Below are 17,829 nucleotides of genomic sequence, written 5' to 3' on the forward strand. Positions count from 1 at the left end.
CAGCCGTCTTATATCGCTGCGATTACGCACACACGCTCGAGAGTCGCGCCGAGCGGTCCCAACATCCGCGATCCCGTAGATCGCCCGCGATCGCCTGCGACGCGTCCTCGCGCGCGCGTCGCGAGTCTGCCACCGGGACCGATCCATGCTGATCGAGACCGGAGTCGATTTCGAGAGTGTGCCTTTTGTTCGCGGCCCTCGTCTTCTTCCGAGGAGAGAAAAACGTGGGAATCTGTGAAACCTGTGAGTTTTGTGGATATGTGGATTCAGATACAGACAGCGAGTGTTTTCGATAAATTGCACGAAACTCAGAGCCTTATTGCACTAATTAGGAATTGAATTTTATTATGATTTTACGTGGTATGTCGATTTTTATCTTCTTTGTTGAAAGTTGACTATTATGTTAAATTTTAAAGTGGAGAAATTTCTTAAATTAAATTTTTTACACATTGAAAGCAGATAATAAACGAGTGAGACAAATGCTGATGGATTGAAAATTTTTCAGTTCACTGACTTTGTGTGTTAAATGAATCCTCTTTTAGATGATTACAAGAGAAAGACGTATGAGAGTCTATCGGTGGGAATGAAGTGAAGTGGGAAAGTACCTGCGATTTGTATCGTGTGAAACCGTTCTCGGTATCGCGGAGCGAAAACAGATTACTCCGATATGTGAATCATAGTCACAGTTCGTAATTCACGGGGAGCATCGTTTCTTTCTGACTTGGAGGCACACGCAAAGTCCTCGCAAATCAAACTTCCAATACAGTTCAGATCAGGTCGCTCTGTGAATTTAACGTTTCATTAAATTGCATCCATGAAGTAAAAAAATTATCGCGTTTATCGCGAACGTAATTCACGGATTCTCTCTCGGTAGGTGCCGGACTCGTGGCGGCACGATCAGATGATAAACCGGAAAGAAACGGTCCAAGGCGAGCAAGAAAGTCAAAATAATGTTAATTTAACGTCATATTAACCGAATTTGTGTCATTTTTTTTGTCATGATTCGGTCAATGTGACATTATTTTAACTTTCTCGTTCTCTTTGGGGGTCCAAAGGCGGAATCGGGAAGAAGTAAAGTATCTAGATTTGTAGAACGGTTGCGTTGTGTTGATGTGTGCCACGGATATACGTTGTGCCAGTGCGCGCAGTTGAGTAAGATCGACACGGTGATTTGACTGGATCTCTCCTTCGTGATCGGGATCGAGATCGCTGATTTTCCCGAGCGACCAACGCAAACGTCGCGGTAAGTGCGCGTGCACGCGGTGAATGCCGGAGCATCAACGAAAATCCGCGAGTCTCCAAGTGCTCGGTTGCTGGCGATACATTTCATCGGTGGATTTCTGATCATGGATGTGCGCGCTGTCACTCAACGATTGTTGATTTTCTCAGGTGGAATCGCGTGCAGGGCATTGGCGAAAGTATTTTCGATCGTCTGCAGAAGTAAGTCCACTGTTAATCTATATTGAAAGAAAAAATTGGCTGTTGCACCAAATTAGATGGTAAAATATGGCCGCATAACATTTTTAATCGGTTGCAGCAGCCAATTTTTGATTGCAGCAGCCAATTTTTGGTTGCAGCAGCCAATTTTTGGTTGCAGCAGCCAATTTTTGGTTGCAGCAGCCAATTTTTGGTTGCAGCAGCCAATTTTTGGTTGTAGCATCTAATTTTTGGTTGCAGCAGCTAATTTTTAATTGCAGCAGCCAATTTTTGGTTGTAGCAGCCAATTTTTAATTGCGTTAGCCTATGCAATACGAATATAGAATTTCGATAGACTAATGCAACCAAAATTGGCCGCTGCAACTAATTAAAAATACTATGACATATTCAGCCAATCTTTTCTTTCAGTGTACAACTAGTAAAACCTTGCGTTGTACTGCCGGAATGTATGAATGTCGGACACGAGGTACGGTTCGAAGATCACGGAATGCGATAATCCTATAACTTTATGGATGTTACATGAGTTATAGACTCTGAGAATTCGGAAAATATAGAGACTCTTACGTAGGATGAAACGTGAAAGGTTTAAAGGATGATGTGGTCTTTGTATTTGACTATTCTAATAAAATACCAAAATTGTAGATTTTTATAAATTTTGAGATGCCAGTAGAATTAATTAAAATGCAAAAATCAAAGAATTCATCAACATGGAGAGAAATGTAAAGTAATATGCGCTAGTAGAATTCTAGTAAATTTTATGGAAATGGCATCTCCATAGAAGGACAGGCCCTCACTTATGTAAAATTTACTTTACTTTTCGAGTAAATAAGCAATCGTCGTATTCTAAAGTACTTTTTACATTTCGTAAAATAAATTTTGAGAATTGTTCGTGCTTGAGAATAATATAACTTACTTTACTGAAAGGTAATAATCTTGAATAGATTTATAAATATAATGTACTTTTTACTTTACATTTCTTTTATTCAGTATATCTTTTACTTTGAGGCAACTAAAGTTTGTCATAAATTCAGCAAAAATAGCCACAGAATATTTTTATTAGACTTACAAGGTTATCCATTTTTCTTCGTAAAGTGAAATTTTTACGTTGATATATATTATGTTAATACATATGATCTGAATTTTTTTCTTAAAGATATATATATTTTAAAATTTAATGTAAAAATCAAATATAAATGGGTATAATTCTGATCTTATATTCATATTAAATACAATTTTTATCTTAAACAAATTTTGGAATCTTTTCTTTTCCAGAATGTATACTTAGCATAAAATTTTCAAACACGGGTTTCAAAGATAAAATATTCTTTAAATTTTTGCTTTATAGCTATTTATACATTTAGACTAAAAATAATCCGAGTGAAGTGAGCGAAAGAATAATTATTAAACAATGTTAGGTGAAAATTGGTAATGATTAAAATTTATTACTATACAAACAATCAGTAAAAATTCGCTTCTTCCTGTCGACGAGTCCCTTGCTTTTGCATTGCAATGCGCGCTTTCTTGGCCCTGAAATCGAGCGCGGCGGGGCGCGACGCGACGTTCGCCGGCGCGTCCTTGATTTTCGCTCGATTAGTATCCGCGCGCGGCGGATCGCCCGTTATTGAAGAAGGAAAAAGTATCGGACGTCGTTCCGGTTGGTCGTTTCGGTTCAACGGCCCTTGCTGAAACGGCTTGAACCAGAGGCGACTGCACGCGTTCGTCCGAGCTCGAGCGCGTGCGATGCACAATACCGATTCTTTCCACGTTGCGACGAGTGGAGCAGCGCGGCTTCCGGGATTGCCTGGGATCACCGGTGAACTTTCACCGATCGGCAAAAAATCGCGATGTTTTTCCGCTCGAACAACGCTACGAGACGAGCGAATGTTATATTCATAAATGTCGACGCGATCCTCTCCCATTGTCTTCATATCCGCGATCTATGATATTTTTCTCTTCTCTTCCTCTGATTTCAGGAACGAATTTTTGTTTATTATTAACTAATTACACTTACTAAAGGTTATTGCTATTTCCGCATCAATTTTATTTATGCATTTTCATTAACCTCAATTGTTCCTCATAAAATTCCGAATGAATTAATGATGTATTTTGAGTATTTAACTATATCTAATTTCACACATACGCATACATACACACATACAATCGCTGTATACATAGAATATCAAGTTAATTAAAAAATACATGCTTTGCGGAATTTTTAGTACCTGCTTAAAAAAGAGCAAATTAATTTTTAGTGAACATTTGCTCTTTTTTTTCAAATTAATTATCGAAGTCTATAATGTTATGAAGTGTGAAGTACGAATCGTTTCAAGGAACGAGAAAGCAAACAAGAAGAAATTCCATTGCCTAGTTCACTTCTTACAGTTGATTATACAAATGGTGCAAGTTTTATTTTTTTACAAGTTTATTGTATCCGTAGTTGCGTAAGCGTCTAAGGAATTTCGCGCACAAACGGAGTAATCAGGTTCAACACCTGATATCCACACTTGTATTAAAACAGCTGCAAACGTGTACAACTCGGATTTCCTTTATTACAATCTTCTCGTCTTTCTAATCAGAAACAATCGTAAATCTTGTGTTTTATTACGGCAATTATACAACAAACTTTTATTGTTAATACCGGCAACTAAATGTCAAAATAAATCACGTTAAATTTTAAACTGACTAGAAAGTTTAATAGTTATTCTATGTAAAATATAAGATTCTGTAATTAAATATAGAATAAAAATTAGTTTAAATTTTGTATGAAACAATGTTGAAACATAAAAATTTTCAAAGCGGTTATGAAAATCTAAGTATTTTCATAAGCTTTAAGTTGATATTTTACTTCAATCGTATTCAAATTTTATTCTAACAAAATATCTAAAAACGGTTGTTAATCACAATTTTATTAAAACTTGAATGTTAAAAAGGTTATAAAAACAAACGACATTCATAAAGTCTCTGATAAAATAAAAGATAAATTTCTTAATGACACCATTGTTGTTGGAAAATGCAGTAAAAGCTTATCATACATAATATTAAAGATACATCCGTGCATAATTACTTATCGAAAGTTACAACTACGTTGTTATAAACGATGAAATAAATCCGAAGACGAAACTCAGATTAGATCTCGTAGTAATCTCTACCACCCAAGAAATGCACAACGATGTATTCAAAGAGTAAAGGTCCACGGTTTCGCTGGCGCAGCTGATTAACCCGCGTTTCTCTTTCTCTCTTTCTTTCCTTCTTTCTGTCTCTCAGATCTTCTTGCCGATGAGGCTGTTAATTCCTGTTGCGGCGCGCCCCGTGAATTCCAATCGATGGTCGAAGAAAATCAATGGCATCCGGTGCGTTTTGTTCGCGGACACGAAGAGGGATGTTCCTGGTCGCGGCCACTGGCTCTCCAAAGGCACGACGTATAAATACCGACTCGTAGTGGGTCCTCTTCTCCTCCTAAGCCGCCGTCTCGTCTCCTTTTCTGCTCCTTCCCTCTTTGGCCCACAGAGTCTATTTAGATAATCTTCCGCTTGGCGGGAGCGGCACTCGGTGCGGCAAGAAAGCCTCTTCTTCGCGGTGGCTTTCACCAAGGTGGCATCGTGTTCCTCGTCTGTGCATCACCAATCTTTTGCCACCCTGCTTCTCCTTCACCTCTTGCTCCTCTCGTGGTCACTTCAATTCCTGGTGAAACTTTTTGGCATCCGCCGTGCTCGTGCGCGAACGTCTGTCTCGTAATTCGTGCAACGGCCTTGAAGAGAACTTCGAGGAAAACCACGAACAGAACGTTTTGAAGAGCGTCGAAGAAGGTTTGAAGGAGGAAATCCTGAGAGAGTGTCAAGAAGAATCTCGAGGACACTTTTAAGGGTTGTTATGGAGAACTTTAAACGTATCATCTTTAGGAAAGGCATATAAAATACTTTAAGAATTTCTCAGAAGATATATACATACTTCCGCATTGTCTTGGGGTGAAAATACTGAAGACAAGAAAGTTAAGAGAATAATAAAAAAAAGTTTGAACGATGCATAATTTGTGAAAATAATTATAAAGTATAATCGCCGGATGCAATTTTAAAATAAAATTAGCAGAAGAATCTAGATACTTAAAAGAATCTTCAAGCAAAATTTTAATATTTTTATACGGCACCGGAAGTTTAGGACAAATGTACAATGTGATAAATAACAAAGCACACCATATGTGAATGAAAGAAGATTAGACATTTGAAAAAATAAAAGAGAGATAGGACGATGGGACTCACTGATGATAGTGAATTTATTCTTGAAGGGTATGTATACCTGGTGTGTCGATTCTGAACTGATTCATGGGTTGTATGTTTAGTATAAGATTGATAAGGATATTTAATATCATGGCGAGATAAACGTAACAGTGGTTTCAGTTACTTCTCATAAACTATAGCTCAAATCTCTCTTATAACCTTGCCTGAGGTTCATTCAAATTTGTTCGCACATGTGATAGAACAGCATTTATGTTTATTACATTCATTTTCAATTTTTAAATACTTTATAAATTATTCATTGCCAAATTAAAAATTTTTTATCACAAATTTTTATATATTTTGTGTGTGTGTGTGTTCATATATCCCATAAAAATACATTTTTTTACACTTTTTAGTTAATAAATATATTTTTAAATATCTTTAAAATATTGTTTTAAAAATTTGCATCATTTCATTTTAATAAAAATAATATAATTTTTTTAGCAACACCCTGCATTTTGAAAATAATTACAGATACCTTCCTTTTCGTTGCATCATCATCGTGATCTCGATCAATGCCAGTAATCTTTATTCCTCTTTGGCATGTTTCCGAGAGAAAAGAAGGAATTGTTTATGTCCGAAGTGCCAACATTCCATCGTAAAATTGTTATCTGACAAACATTTGATGAATTGAAACTCTCAATTGCAAGACGTCAGAATGTCTTGTTTGCATGATAATGAAGTCATCATTATCGAGTTTGATGACGATGATTTGTCATTATATTAGATGATTTATGATAGACTGCTTGTTCATGCCATTTCTACCACAGTAATCTATAATTTTCTCTCTTGCACAGTTAACGCAGAGTGATACACTCCGTTAAATTATCGTGTTTTACTTACGATGTGCAATTTTACATTATAACGAGATGTGAAAAAGAGCATTATCGTTTAAAACATGTTCAAGATCACTCATTCCATAACATGTTTTCTCAAAGCTACTCCCCGGGAATTACTTAAATGCAATTACTCTTAAATAAGTGTTTCATCTGCGTTACTTCCGCCGTGCAAAATTGGCGAACGCATCGCGAGAAATGTCCCGGCACGCGTCATCGTGCCGCCGGCGAGTAAGATATAAATATCGCATTTTCTCTCTCTCTCTCTCTCTCTCTCTCTCTCCCCTTTCTCTCTTTTTCTTTCCCTCTATAATTTTCTTAGGAATGAAAAACAGTTACTCACCGTAGCAAAAATATCACGTCGTACTTGCACGTTAATAACGATTAATTAATGACGCAATCCAACCCATCGAAAATTGCACGGGAGGAAATAAGTTTCGTCGGCTTTTCAATGCAACAGCGACGCATACTGCAGAAAGAGGATTACAGGAGCAGACAGGTATCCTCCGGCCGCCGGCCAGTTTTGTGCGGCGATTTATAACGAACGATTTGCAGTGACTTATGAAGCAACTCTCGATCGATATGCAAATGAGGGGACCGCGCGGTTTACGCGATCGTTTAGGCTTAGATCACGAATTAATTTATTTGAAAGCGGCGAACGGTCACCGGGACACCGTACCATTAGATCGACTTAAATCGTGTTCGCTTAATTAAGCAAAAAAGTCGGAAATACACTATTAGTTAATTATTGGGCTACTGCGTTTGAATTTATAGATGATTTTTTAATTTTTATTTCACACTTCCAGTCATCTTATTTGGATCATTCTTATTTAATTAAGTAGAAAGTACGTAATGTTATCAGAAATATTTTAAAATACTTTTAATCTACATTTACAATTACTATTATATTCTTTATAAATGTCTCTACATTTATATATGTAAATTATAAATATTTCATTTATTTTTATACATGTATGTGTTATCTTGAAATTGCTCTAAACTATAAAAATATTGCATTTTGCTCTATCGTATTCTGTCATATAACACGAAAGACGGTTCGCGTGAGCAGATGTTCGCGACAATTAAAAGTGATTGACGCGAATCTGTCCGACATGCGAATTGCAGTTTAACCCGAAGTAAAATCGAAGTACGAACCCCAGCGGTCGGGATGTTCTTGTAAAAGGTTGATATGCGTCTTTCTATATTTAGAAACGTTTCTCTGAGAGAAAAATTTTAAAACTCTCCCGGTGAGCTTCCTTTGCGTTCTCCATGGAATAAAGGAAGTATTACATTGGCGGATTATTTGACATACAGGCGATTAGCAGTTATGAGATTCTATTAGCCTGCCTCCGGCATAAGAATCTTCTGATACTTTAACAGATATTTTAGTACGAAAACCTATTTAGATAATAAAGCTTACTCGTCGTTTCAAAACACAGAAACGTTGTGACAAACGATATTTAAGCTATTTAAATTGCAAGAAATTGCAGGCGCGTTCTCTGTGTCGCATCTACTCTATATTTTCTTGTTTTCAGATGTTCTGCTTTAAAGTTATGACATTTTATAAGTAATGAAAATTGTGTGTCGTGTGTCTTCGTGTTACGTAATACATATTACTTATATAACGGTATATAAGATTTAATTCAAATCCTTTTTTTTTTTTAATTAAAGAAATGTAAAAAGTGAGCAAATCGCAAAGCCAAAAAATTGTGCCCCGAGAAATCGGTAGTAAAACGTAAAGTGTATCGCTATCTCATATTAGTCGCCTATCTCATAATAGGAGGTTTTCCTCTAATATTTAAAATTTTTCTAATCATTAAACCGTAAAATAAAAGGTGCATAATATTCTATCATTTTTTTACAACATGCGTCGCTATTAATTTAAATAATATAAATTTTAAATATTTTAAATAATTTAGTATATCCCAGAAATTTTTATCAATAATTTTCGATTATTCGAGATCGAAACTTCGTCTCTATTTCTATGAAAGGATTCCATTGTTTTCTACAGAAAATTATTCATGAAATTTACAAAAAAGTGATTTGAACGATTTGTTATTTACATAGACGTTCCATCAATTTCGAGATTTTAAGAGTGGGTTCAAATATTGACAGAAAAACAGAAAATAGAATAGCGGCAGCCAATCAAGGTAATTGCTGGTTTCGGCTTTCTATACTGCTTACTTACCAGCGCAAGTTTTGATTGGCTGCTGTTCTTCTGCTTTCTACTTTTCTGTCAAGGTTTGAATCCAGTATTGTGTTCCAAATTTAAGTATCTAACGTCTGTGATACTACCTACAGTCCGGAGTACTACATATTTTACAGTAGTAAGAAAACTTTACAGTAATATTCTGGGCGTGACATAATTAAATTTGGAACACAATACTGGCAGTAGTTTTCATAGAGTTTTCTTTGAGAGTACGTTCAAGAATCTAAGTTATAAAAAAAGCAATTCCTTTTATTAAATATCAAATTGTATTAAGCAGTCTTTCTTCTTGAAAGTAGAATTTAGATCTTTATTCCATTTTTTTGACATAAAATTTTATATAGATATCTTTTTATATTAATAGGTAGAAATGACCTTTTTTTTTAAGTATAAAATATTAAATTGCTTAAAAAAAATTTTAACTAGTTAGAGTCTATATATTTAGATTTCGAACTCTCAATTCAAAATTTTTATTGTTTATAGCTCGAAATTATTGATATTTATGAGTAATATCTTCATTTCTCTGGCGACGTAAAGTCGCAAGTCCGGCGCAAAACCGTCGAAATACGACGAGAATGCACTTTTGACGCGGGTGCTTATCGTTTCGCAAATAAACCTCACGACGTGGTGCATTGCGCTGCGATGACAAAGCATCGCGAATGTTTATCGGTTATTTGTACTGGGACGAGTTGCCCCTTCATGTGCAAATAACGTCCTGCGAAATGGAATGCGGCTGCTTCCTTTTATTTGACGTTTTTCTTTCTTGACACTGGTATCGAGCCATCACCAATAATAACTAAAATTTTACGTTATTCATATAAAAAATATGTTTCATGGAGAATATACGTTTCTTTTATCGTAAAAATAAATTAAGAAATGTGTGTATGGATAGCGGAAAAAGAATCTATGAATTATTTAACGGAATATCACTGTAAAAATTATTTTGTATTTGTATTAAAACTGCGAGTACTTATTAATTTTGTGTTAAATTTTTAACATACTCAAATATTAATGTAACTTATATAATGTAATTTAAATATTTTATATTAAATTGATATTCAACATTTTTTAGTGTTCGAAACAAAATTTATAAGTAAATGAAGAAATAACAAAAATAATTTTTAAATATAAATTCCAAAAAGAATAATAAAATTGTACTTATGTATTAATTTAATATATATTATAAATGTAAATTTTACTGAAATTTTAAAGAAGTATGTTTCCACGATTTGTTTGCAAATTGTATCAAAGTTATACTTTTTTATGTTCATTTTTTTACAATATTTGTATTTTTTTCTATCATATTTATCTTTTATTAAATTAACTTAAAAATTTGCGTAAATTTTTTAAAATACATAAAATGTGTTAAATTTATTTATCAACAATGCAGCATTTGTAAATTATTATACGTAATAAACTACGAATGTTATATTTTATACTCGTGATACAATAACAAAAACTATTGATAAAAAACGAGAAAATGATTGCTACATAAAATAATTTATTTTAATTAATTATTTGCTACAGAAAATAATAAGCGTTGTTGTTCGATCGAATACAAATCTCGTTAACTCGCTTTTTTTAGCCGAGTGATTGATTCAATTGGAAGACGAGATCAAGCAGAATGGATTGCGACGTACGCGTTTATAATAGAAGCGGTCCAGCTGGAGTCTGCGGGAGAGTCGCGCTCTTTCGTTTCGGTTTTCTTACGTGCTCCGCATGTCGGACGAGACGTGATCTTCCTTTTCTCTGCGATCTTGATCTTACACCGGGGCAAGAACCCCTTCGATCAAATAGCAACGCGCGAAGATGCATTGCTCGCGCGTGTTGCATGCGATTTTGTTTTTCACCCTGGTAATTCTTTGCTCGCTTCGCACTTTTATATTTAATCGTTTTATCCACGTTTTGAGTTAATCATTGCATAGAAGAAAGTTTGATATTACAGTTTAACAATTTAATAAGATATAACTTTATAATAATATAATCGTTATATAATTTCTTAGAGTATTTATTTTCTTATTAATACAATATTAACCTTTTGATGACATTTTTAGTATGGCATACTTGAGGCTCTTTTACTTTGTTATGTTATTTTGATATGTTATCTTTTTTATTAAACAAATTATTAAATATTATATTAAGTTTAATACAATTTTATAAATATCATATGTAGAAGACGAATTTTTAAATCGAAGAAAAATCCATGGTACGATTAGAAATTGTAAAATACGCATTGCAAAAATTAACTACATATCGGAATATATGTGACGCAATAAATTTGGAATACAAGTATATAGCATCGGAAATTGATATATAGATAAACATCCTGCTGGACGATATTGACTTGGCCTTGGTGTAGCTTCAATTATTTGTAGAAGCATGTTTATCAATTGGACGCCGTGCAGAAACAGTCAAATTGCATTCTCATCTTCCAACTCCCACTCAGTTTTACTCTAATAAATCATATTTGATGCGATCGTATACATGTATTTTTAACTATTTTATTCTTACATTCATTAATAAAAATAAGTTTTTTAAATTATATAAATAATTATTAAAATTTCTCTTTTGGAGTTATTGATTACTTATGAGTTTTTCTATCTTACGAAACTTGTATATAAGTTTTTACGAAATTAGTCAAAAACTGTGAAGTTACATGAAATAACAGCTCTCGATCAAAATATGTCTAAGGAAATAATTTAAAAATTATTATAAAATATAACTTTATTATTTTATAATATTGTATTATTTTTAATGTATTTTTTGCTCTGTATTTTTCGAAAAAAAATCTACTCGAATATGTAGAGGTGTAAGGATAAGCAAAGGCGCCAGGAATAATTTTTATTAGTCGCAGCATGTTCATTGTGCACTGAAGGCAAACAACATTCTTGTCGATCCCGCGACCGATTTTCATCGACAAAAATACGTTTCTGTCACATTAGAAAAATCCAAACAGCGGAACGGATAAGCGCCAAACGGCACAACGTCGCCAATAAACACATTTTTCAAGCCGTCGAGGAGGAAGCGATTCTTTTTTTTCTCTCTTTTCATCGCGATAAATTCACCGGCTGCGTCTTGGCGTTCAACGACTTGCGATGTAAATCCGTCATCGATTACAGATAAAGTGACGCAATGAATATCTAACAAGGCTGGTACTCGCCGACTTTACGGTAGCGACTCTTATGAATAGTAAAAGGTATGCTTTTATATGGACGATAGTCAATAGTGACGCGTGACTGTCTCGAAGAATAGAGTCATATACATATACTTAAGAATTGTTCACACATACATCTATGATAAAATGCTGTTTAAAATCGAGATTTAATGTTTTCCCTTTTTCTCAAACATTCTTTTTGACTCTGCTTGTACTATTTTAATCTTCCACCTGTCATATAAAATTTTCGGTCATAGTTTGCAATCTGGGTTTTTGTGGTCCATAACAGATTGTTTTATTGTTTCGGACTATATAAAAATTTGAAAAAATTCTTATATACTTGTGAAATTTTTAACAATAAGTTTTTTTACTACAATAGAAACCAGATTGTATTTTATTTTTTTTATCAATTTAAATGTAAGAATTTTGAAAAAATCGATAAAAATTTATAATTTTTACATAATTAAATAAAAAGATCCTTTTAGATTCCAATGCTAAAAATCTATAAAAAATACCTTGTCTTGTTTAAAGTATTTTTTTTATATAAACTAAAATGTTATTATCAATCATTCTATTAAATTACATATATATACTTATTTATTTTAGATATACGATACTTTACAAATAGTAGAGCAGTTTCGGTAAATTTTATAGTCGCAACGATGCCAGGAAGTTAACTTTATACCGGAAGTTTATTCGGACTAAAAGAAGCTCTTCCGGATTGAAAGGACGATTATACCGAATACATCGGTCCTTCGGGTATTAGCGTAATAATACATGGCGCGCGGCAGTGACTTCCGGCACGGCAAAGCGTCCTGTTTGCATTAACGGTGATAATAAATTCGGAGCGGGATTTTATGCAAGGCCTTGCATGTGAATTCCAACGAATTTTCATCCATTATACCTGTCAGCCGTGGTCACGCTTATCAACTTAAATGGACATCCATTAAATGTGATTTCTTTCAACTTCTTGGATATAAATCGCAATTAAATCTGCATTCTTATATTTTTGTTGAGCTCACGATAAACTTTGTTATTTATATAAGAGAGAGTAGTTGTCAGTTAATATCTTCTTAATACCAAATAAGAGCAGAATAATTCCGTAATAAATTCTCGAAAGTCAAGTTGTAAATCAGATGCTCTTTTAATTTTTAAATTTATAACATAGTTTAAAAAGTAAGGCAAATTATAAGATAAATCTAACAAGGAAAGATTATAATCTTTGATAATTATTTTTTGAAAAAACATTATTACGGCAAAAAGTGATTTAAATTATTTAACTTCATTGTTTTGATCAAATTAATGATATATTGAGTAGGAATAGTGATTTATAGAAATAATTAAAAATAATTCAAATTGAATATAATTTGACATTATGGATTATATTAAATATAATTCTACTTCGCTGTTTCATCGAATCGTTATTTTATAACGGAAGCGTGGGAGACGCATGTAGGTGGCAGGTCGAGATTTATGTAGCATAATCACGGTTTTGTTTTAATCACTTGCTTATTTATTCGTGCGTGATAAACGTCCAGCAGACGATCTGTGAAACTCATTGATTCAGAAAACACTGCGACAATCGCAGGCTTTAACAATCATGATCTGGTGATCTGGTGATTAGCAAGCACATCTCCCATTGATCTATGAGTGGAAAACGTGCAATTGGCTGATATCAATACCACGGGATTTTAGAAGTGCGTATAAAACGGCATTAAAATAAAATGGGACAAGTTTATAATGAAATAGAAGAAAATATTATTTTTAATATTTATATAAACCGCTTTTATGTATAAATTATTAAAAATTATCATGATTAACATGAAAAATTATTATAAAAAATTGTTATGATCTATACTTGCATTTGTCATATACTAACTAAATCTATGTTTAAACACTTTAATTTTAAGTCCGAATTTGTTATATTATTATTGACATAATTCTCACTCGTGTTTTCTTTTTTATGTAAAATTTTTTGATTAAAATACATAATTAGAAAAGAATAATTAATTGTGATGTGTGTAATGTGTTTCTCACACACACTATATATATTGTAAGATTTTATATTTATTACTACAATTATTCATGTCATATTTCATAATTATATTATATTGTTATTTCATATTATACTTCTTATTATAATTTTTAAGAGAAAGTTTGAAGTTTTAAATGCAGAAAAAAGAAATAAAAATCTTACAGCATGTGGTTTATGTGAAGGCGGAGATTTATGTAGGGAAAGCCTGTCGGATAGAATTTATATTCTATAATTTGGTTTTGATTTTACATAGAAAGAGTTATGGTACACTGGCACGACAGCGACTTCCGGTTATTTTTCTAAAATACGCGTTTTACCGTAAATAATTGTATAGATGTCTTCACACGATGCGCTTTTATGATTCAATAACGGTATCAATAGCAATAACGTTCACTGGAATGTATAGCATAACACGATATAAAAGCCAAAATGTTTTGCCATCTAACTTTTACAGGATGAACATGTATAAAAAAGTGAGAGAAGCAGAAAACTGTTAGAATTCTAAGCCTCGATAATACAAACAAGATTATTTCACTTCACGATCTGGACATTACGCAACAAGACTATAAATAAGTATATCTTATTTTATCTTATAAAAATAGATGCAATTCCTCAAATTACAAAAATAGCAATATTGCAGAATAGGTATATACATTATGTTATTTTAAACTCATTTATTTTAAAATCACGTTACGCAGAGAATTTGAAAAATAATTATTTGTTGTGAATATTTTTCACATTTTTGTTTGTTTGTTGAATCTATCTATTTAAATAAGTAAAGTAAAATCTCGAAATATCTTGTGTCTTATCGGGAATTATAGAATTGTAGAATCCAAATTTTCGCAAAGAATTTTTTAACGATCCGCAGATTTGCGATCGGAAGATCTCCCTCGGACGTCAGCAGACTTGTTCCCAGATCAGACAAGAGCCAAGAAAGAATTTCGCGGCCGACATTGGTCTTGCAACAGCATGTCGGTGGCCTTGTCGCTTCCGGTATAGCGGTAGCGGCGGGGGCTGTCTGCGATTCTTTTAATGGCAGTGACTCGCAAATTCCCGCGAGCTTCATTCATCGGCGATGGCGTATGATAAATAAATAAGATCGTGACCGACAGTTATTGGGGAATGCGCGAACGTTCGCAGTAATTTACGCAGCGGCCCGCATTTTGCGTGCGTAAGTGCGTGATGCGTCCGTCGCGTGAGCCGCTCACTCGTAACTCAACCGAGATCGTTAATATCCCGTAGGATGAATCTAGCTCGTTAGTCCTCGCACAAGGCAACCAAGGACAATCCACGTGAACCGTAATCTCTTTCGTGCGAGGCAAGACTCGTCCTTCTTTTCACTTTATTTCTGCAAGTATCATCCTTCGCTTGATCGTCTTTTTAGTTTGTAGCATAATTTGAATTTCAGGGTGAAGGAAGGATGAAGAATGCCCCGCGCTGGCGGAGGAGATGGGGGTAGTGGGCCCCAGAGGACGGGAGGGGGTGGCTTTGGAGGATGGCTGGGTGGCGCTGCAAGGGCTATGACGGGTGGAGGAGTCGGTGGTGGATATGTTGTTCTGGGTGGCACCAGATACGGTCTGCGGATCTCTCAGGTATTTATCTATTATTTTACGATTATAAAACGTCTTCCTCTAGAAATATCAAATTGCAAGTAACGTAAAGAAGTTAGAAGTTCAAAAAGCTTTTTGATATTCAAGAAATATATTACCGTTGGACATTTATATTCTATACGAAAAATAATATATTTTTCTATTTTATTTTAATTGTTTGCAGCCATAACCACTTTCTGATTTTAGATAAAATTAAATATAATTCAGAATAATTTTAATAAAAGTATATAAAATATTTTTGTCTTATTTAAAAATTAAAATAGAAGAGAAAGCATTAAAAATTGGACTCCTAGCAGAATACCTTTATATTATTCTGCAAAGAAAATTTACAACATTTAAATCGGCTATTCCCTTTGAACCTCGTCTGGGAACGACCTTTGATCGCTTTGCTACAGAAGCGATCTGCGACAACAAAATTAAGACGTCGAAGGACCTAAATTTAGAAAGCAATCATACAAATAGAATCCGCCAGTCACTGACTTAAGCCGATTTTGAAGTGACTCTTCAACTCTCGTCTCTGCCACTCTTTCTGACTTTTCGGCTTCCTTTTCACGGTTTGTCCGCGAAATAATAAGCACCATTGACGTCATAACGGCACGTATAGTTGACGTGAATCTCATATGACACATTCGCCCGCCGTTATCTGCCAAATTCTATCTGAGACTTGTATAAATTGCCGTTATTTATCGCCATGTGGATGGATATTATCGATTCCGGTGATTTTCGAAAATATTATCTTGGACTTGGTGATATAAAAAAGAGTAAAAGACTTGCTGGAATTATTTAGAAGTGACGCGGTAAGGAAGATTTACGAAATGCGAAATGTGTCCTCAGAAAAAGTACGCTTGCTTGTACGTCATTTTCTTGTAAGTTTAAAAATACGAGATACATTTGAGACAGCGCGGAGGACAGAATGTCCCTAAGTTAAGGGACATGAGAGAAATGGAAGGAAACGAAAGCGACGCATTGGCGCAGACGGAGAAATAAAGTAGATATGAGGAGTGTCTGTGAAATACAAAGACATAGCGAATAAGTAACAAAGATATATGAGGTGCCCTAAAGAGAAAAGTCAGTAGCATAATTCTATCTTCAAAAGAATTTAGCAACAATTTTTCTTCGGTATTTAATTTGAATTTTTTACCTCAACACTTTTAGTTTCCAAATTGAAACGTCTAAATAAAATTATTTTTAATAAATGAAGCATACGATGTTTAGCATTTCATGAATCACTTTGAAAAAAATGAAATGGCGAATGTTGAAGCATACACATCTTACTTTTGAAATATTTCATTTATATGACTTTTTTTTAAATGACTATTAAAAGTTTCTTTATAAGAATATTCTATATATAGTTACAAAAGAAAATATAAATAATCATTTTTTCTAAAAAGAAAAATCAGATAAAAATTTAAGATTAAAAAATAATTAAAATAAATCAAGCAAATTTTCATTAAATTATAAAATTGTATTGTTAAATATAAACATCAGCTTTAATGAACTGTTTTATACGTATAACATTCAATTTTATATGAAAATAAGTTTCCAATTTCAGGTACTTTTTGCAGATATACTATAACACCTGATACATCCTTAATCCTTTCATCCCTGAATATATGTATTTATATATAATTTTTTCATTAAATCGAAGATAATACACAGGTCTGCTGTTTCAATATCGAATTGATAATTCAGTGAAAGAAATAATGAAATTAGTTGGTGGAGGTGGAGGAGAAGGGAAAAAGTAGTACAAACATGTACTGTTAGAAATGATATATACGATATATATTGTACGGCTTGGAACGAAAGGGTTAAACGACGATGAGAATTGCTTTCCAAAGAATTAAAAAGTATTTGTATCTGTTTCAGGAAAACCTGCCACCAGTCAACTCCAGAGAGGAATCGCAGGAGCGCCGGCGAAAGCGGAATTCGCGCGAGAGCGACTCGCGGGAGCGGCTGACCGAGAGACCGGTGACGGAAAAACCGCCGATCGATCTAGCGGCCAGCATCGCCGATTGCTGTTGCATCGGTCCGCGATCGCGTCTTCCGCTGCCTCGGATACCACCGGCGATCATGTCCTCGATGGCGACAGCAGCATCGTCCGCGTCGTCATCGTCGGCGTCGTCGGCATCGTGCCCTTCGATCGTCACCGGTGGTTATCCGTCCAGGGAAATCGTTAGCGACTGCTCGTCGTCTCTTCCTGCTTCTACCACGAGCGTCGCGGAGACGACGCCGACGCTCGCTAATAATAGTCGCGGCGCGGTGCAAACATCGGTGGGG

At 34.3% G+C, this 17,829-nt stretch overlaps 1 protein-coding gene across 1 annotated transcript in view; it reads left to right on the top strand.

Annotated features, from left to right (window-relative positions):
- The first annotated feature begins 1,289 nt into the window (after positions 1-1,289).
- The window catches only part of LOC108770404 (rho guanine nucleotide exchange factor 17), a 56,936-nt gene continuing 40,396 nt past the window's right edge, over positions 1,290-17,829 (top strand). Inside the window, exons 1-3 of the mRNA XM_018521976.1 lie at positions 1,290-1,440; positions 15,351-15,534; positions 17,419-17,823. Coding sequence (XP_018377478.1) covers positions 15,370-15,534; positions 17,419-17,823 — 570 coding nt within the window. The 5' untranslated portion in view covers positions 1,290-1,440; positions 15,351-15,369. The remainder of the gene's footprint in view (positions 1,441-15,350; positions 15,535-17,418; positions 17,824-17,829) is intronic.

Source organism: Trachymyrmex cornetzi, unplaced genomic scaffold (genome assembly GCF_001594075.2).
Source record: "Trachymyrmex cornetzi isolate Tcor2-1 unplaced genomic scaffold, Tcor1.1 scaffold127, whole genome shotgun sequence".
In the NCBI taxonomy this organism is placed as follows: Eukaryota; Metazoa; Arthropoda; class Insecta; order Hymenoptera; family Formicidae; genus Trachymyrmex; species Trachymyrmex cornetzi.